Genomic DNA, 7,261 nt, shown 5'->3' on the forward strand with positions numbered 1-7,261 from the left:
TAAAATATAAATTTTAAGGATTAAAGATGAGGAAAATAATTTAATCAATTATTAAATAAATAAGAAGATAATAATCGTATAAATTTTCTTTCTTACAGTAAAACACTTATAATAATCAATTTAAATAGTTATTAAACATACTTTTCTTAATTAATTATTTTGTTAATTAAATTTTTGTCTGAAATTTTAGATTTATCGGTTTTTTCAAATAAATATCACCATATTTTTAATGTCAAACTTAAAAAAAATAAAAAGACGTATTATTGAAGCTATTTGTTCCCAATTTTTCTTTCTATATTCATTTTATACACTTATATCTAAAATGTTATTGTTTGTTACTGTACTTATTGTTCAAGGATTTAGGAAAAACCCCATAAATTATTATAATTCAATTCAAATAATTTTTTGTATATTTCCCATCAGAAAATTTTTAAAAATGTCACTGAAATTTCTTATTTATCAATTTTCTTAATGAATACCTGACATACTCGTGGCACCTATTTAAGCATGCCACTGAAAACGTCAATCTAAATCAACAAGTATGAATCCTAAAGTGTTTATTGTAACCTGCTTGGCTATATTTTGTGGAGGTAAACTTAAAATTTATTAATTATTTATGTAATATATACGAAATTATTTTTTATATAGAATATGTCTATGGCTCCAGCGTTAAGAGGACGAACCATAATATAGACACCAGAGAAGTCGTCAATAATTCTGAACCACACATTCCTCGTGACCCTTGTATTGTTTTATGTCCACCTATCCATTGCCCCACTTTAAGTCCCCCCGTTCATCACAACGAATCTACACCCGTAACTGGTAAAATGTGTACATATTTATCTATAGTCTATCAAAATTAATTTTTTCCTCGATGTCAGGTAGGACAACTGAAGCTACGTCACCAACCTCAAGCGGTAGTATAAATAAACAATTAAAATAATTTTATTTGACTGTAACATTTCAGAAGCCCCAGAAGAAAGAGTCCACAAAACTTACCACCTTAAAACGGAGCATTTCAAAGATTTTTCGAAAAAACATGACGACAGATTACTTCTTCCTCCATTCAGGCCACCCTGTATAAGATTATGTGAATGTAGTGTGGGGGAATGTGAAGGAGAGAGTCCTATTGTTCCATATTAAATTGATTGTTTAATGAATTAAAATTATGAGCATTGAAAGTCATGATTTTTATTTTTTTTTTGCACCCAGTTCACCTAAACACATTAAATTCTATTAAATAATGACATAAAATAAGAAAGATCAAAAAAGTTAAGAACACTAAATTCGAATTATTTTGGTAGTCTAATTAAAGTATGTATCTAAAATGTTTTTGTGTTGACTATAAACAGTTCAATCAAGTCAATTAAATTCTCTTCAGTAATGATAAATAAAATATTTATTTTTTTATCCAGTGCCTTCACCTCCTGTCCTAAAATAATCACCAACAAATATTTAAACCCATTTTAAAACAATTGAGGAAATTGTTTATGAAATATTTTTCATTTTTAACTGTTTACAATTCCTAAAACTGATAACAGTTATAGAATTATTAAAATACCTCAACATTAAATGATATATACATATATAAATCTAAATGTTTAAGTAGGTTACTAAATTTTAACCATTATAATGGGCCACCTTCAAGTTTTGTTGTGTCTCTTCATTTATTTAAATGGTAAAATAAAGTATTATAGTTATTCTTTTCTAATTAAACCGTGTTTCAGTGACAGTGGCTTTAGGTCCGGTGATATTGCCTGGAATATGTCATGTGTTTTGCTTTCCAAACCCCGTTTTTTTCAATGATTTGTCGCACCAAAATTTCACAATTAAATCTGATAATACAATCACGTCTACCACCAATGGTACTGCTCCGAATGTGACACCTCCACCAGGTACTTCCTAGTTTTATGTAGTTCCAGGGTAACAAAAGTCAGTTTCAGAAGCCAACCGTCATGCCAAATATCATTTTCTAAACAAAAAGGATTTCGAGTACTTCTCCAAGAAGTATCAGAAGAATAACAGAGGAAAATTGAGTAGACAGAACAGGATTTCTCCAGAATTTTGTTTTATAATATGCGAATGCACCAACAGATTTTGTAGCTTCAACAGAGGTAGTTAATTCAGATTAAATTCTGGAAATATAAATACTAATAACATTTTGATTTTTAGTTGAGCTTAATTTGAATGGGGATGATAAATAATTATTATAAAATTGGCGTGTTATTCCATTTAATACTACTTTAATTATATTTTTAGGAATTACTGGACCAAAATAATTATTATTTGCAAATTAACAATAATTAAAATATTGAATGTATAATAATAAAGGTTTTATTGTTATATTTATTTATTTATTTATTTATTTATCTATATAAAACTAATGTTTAAAAGGCTCAATTTATTTAAAATATAATAAAAATGGTTAAAAAATTAATCAAAATTGAAACTAATAATATTTTTAAATATTTATTAATTGAAATTAATATTATTTAATTTTAAATTTTAAAATATAATAAGATATTTAAGATAATAACATTTTTAAATATTTATTAATTGAAATTAAATTCTCACCAAGTATAATATTAGTAATTAGCCTCGAAATAATTAAAACAATAAAATGTAAAAATTTTAAGAGAAATTATTAAAAATTATTTGTTTTAAAATTGTATATAATTTAATAAATAAAAAATATTAAACTGATAAAATATTATTATTTTTTTATTAGCAAAAATGAGAAATAAAATTGGATACAATAATTTAAAATAAAATAAATCAATTAATAAATAATTTAGATTTTTTTAATAGCAAAAATTATAATTAAAATTGAGTACAATTATTTAAACTAAACTAAATCAAATAACAAATAGTATAAATAAATAGTTTAGATTAATAAAAAAATTGTTGAAAATATTTGAATGTACTATAATTATTTATTTATTAAATATTAGTTAATTAAAATTACTCAAAAAACAAAATTTAAAAAGGAAATAAAAATAAAACAAAAAAATCAATTAATAAACTTTAAAAAGTATTGTCATTATTTTTAATTTAGTGAAAAAATTATTTTTAAATTATTATCAATTTACAGTGAACAACAAAAATGTGGATACAAGTATAAATACTACAACAAAAATATTTTTCGTGATAACTTGAATAAAATAATAATAGAATTTTCATTATCACCTGAATTTTGTTCATAACTTTACCATTTGTTTATGTATAAAAGCCCCATGTTTTAAACAGATACGTCAGTACAACAAAATGTTTATATGTGCACTTTTCACCTTCCTCGTCCTCATATTTTTAAATGGTACCACTCCAAAATATTAACATCATGTTTTAGATTTTATTTTTTTAATTATTTTAGAGGCTCCTTCAGTGTCCTCAGTGGAATCGGTAAACGTAGAATGCAAAATATTTTGTATAAGTGATCAGCATCCAGGTGGTTGATTTACTACAAACATTATTCCCATTGTTTACAAGGACATTTTCAGGAATTGAGCACAGAAAATTGACCAAACACCATGTGCACCATGAAGAATTCAAAAAGCTGGTCAAGCCCGAAAGACACCACGTTAAACACTTGCATAAAAGTCAAACTCGACAGCCATCTGAACAGTGCATTTTAATTTGTCCTGTAAATCAGCCACCTATTATTCCTGGTAACTCTTAGGATTACATAAGGTTTATAAATTAGCTAAAGGTTTTGTTTAAGTTTCAGGCTTACCTGGTATCAACTCAGATATTGGTAAGTGTTTTATAAAAATTGTCTCAAATCGTCATATAATATTTTTATTAATGTTTAGGTTTAGGCACACCCTCACCGATTCTTATTCAGACAAATGAATCAACCATTTTACGTACGTACCTTTTGTATTTTATTAAGTAAAATTACTTAAAACACTGATGAGTACTCCAAGTGTATATATTATGTTGTTTAATTAATTAAAAATATTATTTTTTACAGCTGCTGTAGACATAGACATTCACAACACACCCACACGTAAGTAAATTTGTTGATATTTTTTAGTATTATTAATTTAGAATATTATTTTTATTAATAGTAGCTCGTGGAAACCAAGCTATTGGTAAGTACATTATTAGTAAACATGTATTTGAAAAATTTGAAAATGCATTTTTCGTTTAGCATTTGGAACCAAAACTACACCTCGTATATCTAATACAACTGAAACAATTTACTAAAATATATTTTGTCTAATAAATGATGAATTAATAGAGTCTTATAACATTATTTTTACCTATAATCCTTAATTTAAAATAGATAAACGTTTAATTTAACAAAAACAACAATTTAAGTTTTTTATCGAAAATAATTAAATATTATTCATATTTAAATTTGAAATAAAGTAGTAGTAAAATATTCCAATTAGACGTGGTATAATTGAAGGATAATTTGCACCATCACAACAAATAAAGATTCACCTTAAACACCAATTAAAATAAATAACCATTAAATTAGCACAAAATCAGACCTGAAATAACCAACATGTGTTGTATGTGTATCAAATTACGATTTAATTGCATTTTTCACAGATTTTTTACCTCAAATTCAACACTGACCCAAATCGATGTTTTGATTTTACCATGAGAAAGTTATGATTCGGACTTTGCCGGTTATTAATTTGACTGTTTAGTAAACGATGCAAATGAACCTGTAACAATTTATCTTGAAACCATATTAATTAATATTATGAAAGTCGTCCACCTTTTAACATTTTCCCATAAAAAATGAATTGATTTTGCAAACTACTATTACTTGGGAATTGCACAACTGGTTGCACTGAATTTAACTATGCACGTTTATGTTTCAATTAAAACTGTAAACGAATTTTATATATTGTTGTAAAATATGGAAAGTTGCCGGAAGGTTTTGTTATTGAGTAGAAAATAAATTTGCAACTTGTATAATTTTATGTTCACGTTTGATAAAATGAAATGCAAATTTAATGTAAAAAATTAACCAGCTAAAAACTATCTCAATTTATATTTCCCTCCATGATGGTCATGCATATTTAATAATATAAGGATAAAATAAAAGGAACTTATGAAGGCTCTCAGGGAGAAATATTTAAAAAATATTAAATATTAATAAAATTTTAATATAATCTGACAATTTTACTTTTTTTATAAAGTTGTCTTTCGATTCTCATTAAAGAATGTATTTAAATTTTTTCTCAATATATATTTTCATGTACCATTATAATCATTTTTGGTCGCATTGTATATTTATAAGAGAAATATGTAATTAATAAATTTGTCTACAAAATCTCATTAGGTTTAAGTAAAAAATGAAGAGACGAAAATAGTAACATACAATTTTTAACAAATATAAATAATAAAATACGATAAATTAATGAAGAATATCAAAGAAATTCAAAACTTATTAAATAAAGAAACAAAATTTTAATATTCTCAGACAATTTTACTCTTTTTTATAGAGTTGCCTTTCGATTTGTATTTTCGTATGGCACTTGTTAAGTAAGAAAACACAATAAAAATAAAACGTTTCGTATTCCAAACGCCCGACTTAAAGTTATCGATGGCACAAAGCCTGACCTAGAAAGTGCATAAGGCACTTCCGACCCGTCGGTGTTTTCTAAACTTGCACCGTCGCAAATCCAATTTCACCGCATTTATAAGGGCATTATTGACGTAAAAAACTTATTTTTCATTGCGAAACAGTATTGTTGAATTTCGCGACCGGATCCGGATCCAGATGGGCAGGTCCGGGCACGTTCAACGTGCATTACGTTCACCCGTCGCGTGGCCACGGCACCGTGTAATGTGCCGGGTCTTTTTTCGGTCAGTAGTGCCAACGTCGTTGCACGGCCAATTGAGCCCCGGAGTGTCATGAAAACGACGACGACGACGACGATCCGTCACGCCCGACGATCCGAGTTATGGGTGCCTCTTTGCCGGGGACGCGGCCACATTTGAATGCAGTCACTTTCCTGCGGGCCATTTGTTCGTTGCGTGGATGAGGGGGCCGAGATGCTTTTACGGAGATGCTCGTTGTTGTTGCCATTTTTTTTTTTTTGCTTTTTGTTTGGCACCGACGAACTGGATGAGCAAGATGCTCGCCCATTTTGATTTACTGTTTCGCAATTGTCGATGCAGTTAGACGTGTTATACAATTAGCCTTGCGTTGGGTAACGCTAGTTTTCGAGGTACAACGGTTTTTCGAATTTTTTCCCGAGTCGGCATTTTTCCTTTCGTTTATGGAAATCTGTTGGAAATGGTGGAAAACTGACAACAAATTTAAAATTACTTAATGTATGAATTTAGTGAATAAAAACTAAGAAAGAAACGATTACTTATATATTTTAATTATAATTTATTTTATTTATATTAAAATTCATAAAATTCTTAAATATTGTTTATCAAAAATATATTTTTTCTTTATATTTAGTCAATTTTTATTGTTTAAAGTAGATAAATTAAAAAATATATATTTTAATTATACTTTATTCTATTTTTATGTAAATTAAGTAAATAATAATTGAATAATTTAATATTATTTATTTTAAATAATAAAATTTGATCAATCAAATTCAAAAATAAACAAAATTTTATGAATATTAATAAAAATAAGGTAAATTATATTTAAAATATATAATTTTTAGTTTATTTAATTTAAACAATAGAAATTAATGAAAAAATTTAAAATATACTTTATAAATAAAATAAATTTTTAAAATCTCAGGATTTTTTATGAAAATTACCTAAATAATAATTGAATAAATTAATATTTATTTTAAATAATAAAATTTGTTTAAAAAAATTTAAAAAATACATACACAAACTTATCAGAATAAAAATAAGATAAATTATAATTCAAATATATAATTTTTAATTCATTTAATTTAAATAATAGAAATTAATTAAAAAATTTAGAATAGACATTATTCATAAAATAAATTATTAAATTTCAAGATTTTTTTGAAAATTAAGTAAATAATAATTGAATAATTTAATATTTATCTTAAATAATAAAAATTGTTAAAAAAATTAAAAAATACATTTTTAATACAAAAAATTTTCAGAATACTATGAATATTAATAAAAATAAAATGTATTGTAATTAAAATATATATTTTTTAATTTATTTACTTAAAAAATTTAATACATTAAATACATACATTTAATACAAATAAATAATAATTAAATATTTATTTATTTTAAATAATAAAAATTGACCAAAAAAATTAAAATATATATTATTCATAAACTAGATTTT

At 25.1% G+C, this 7,261-nt stretch overlaps 3 protein-coding genes across 4 annotated transcripts in view; all 3 read left to right on the forward strand.

The window, feature by feature from the left end:
* Nucleotides 1–2,345, forward strand: part of LOC109597923 (uncharacterized) — a 59,303-nt gene extending 56,958 nt beyond the window's left edge. Inside the window, exons 1-4 of one of the 2 annotated variants that reach the window (XM_049968394.1) lie at nucleotides 1,547–1,678; nucleotides 1,728–1,895; nucleotides 1,938–2,114; nucleotides 2,173–2,345. In XM_049968394.1, coding sequence (XP_049824351.1) covers nucleotides 1,633–1,678; nucleotides 1,728–1,895; nucleotides 1,938–2,114; nucleotides 2,173–2,204 — 423 coding nt within the window. In that variant the 5' untranslated portion in view covers nucleotides 1,547–1,632 and the 3' untranslated portion in view covers nucleotides 2,205–2,345. Of the gene's footprint in view, nucleotides 1–1,546; nucleotides 1,679–1,727; nucleotides 1,896–1,937; nucleotides 2,115–2,172 lie in introns of those variants that run through there. The other variant, XM_049968393.1, reaches the window with a different exon arrangement.
* On the forward strand, nucleotides 462–1,181 carry LOC109597921 (uncharacterized). Its single transcript, XM_049968395.1, has 4 exons — nucleotides 462–590; nucleotides 649–822; nucleotides 882–917; nucleotides 968–1,181. Exons 1-4 carry the CDS (start codon nucleotides 542–544, stop codon nucleotides 1,141–1,143), a joined length of 435 nt encoding a protein of 144 aa, XP_049824352.1. The 5' UTR covers nucleotides 462–541; the 3' UTR covers nucleotides 1,144–1,181.
* A 919-nt stretch (nucleotides 2,346–3,264) lies between the features above and the next one.
* On the forward strand, nucleotides 3,265–4,241 carry LOC109597920 (uncharacterized). The gene is made up of 8 exons (XM_049968396.1): nucleotides 3,265–3,313; nucleotides 3,371–3,445; nucleotides 3,498–3,665; nucleotides 3,719–3,751; nucleotides 3,810–3,863; nucleotides 3,971–4,006; nucleotides 4,068–4,091; nucleotides 4,151–4,241. Exons 1-8 carry the CDS (start codon nucleotides 3,265–3,267, stop codon nucleotides 4,204–4,206), a joined length of 495 nt encoding a protein of 164 aa, XP_049824353.1. The 3' UTR covers nucleotides 4,207–4,241.
* The last annotated feature ends 3,020 nt before the right edge of the window (nucleotides 4,242–7,261 follow it).

This window comes from Aethina tumida, chromosome 6 (genome assembly GCF_024364675.1).
Source record: "Aethina tumida isolate Nest 87 chromosome 6, icAetTumi1.1, whole genome shotgun sequence".
In the NCBI taxonomy this organism is placed as follows: Eukaryota; Metazoa; Arthropoda; class Insecta; order Coleoptera; family Nitidulidae; genus Aethina; species Aethina tumida.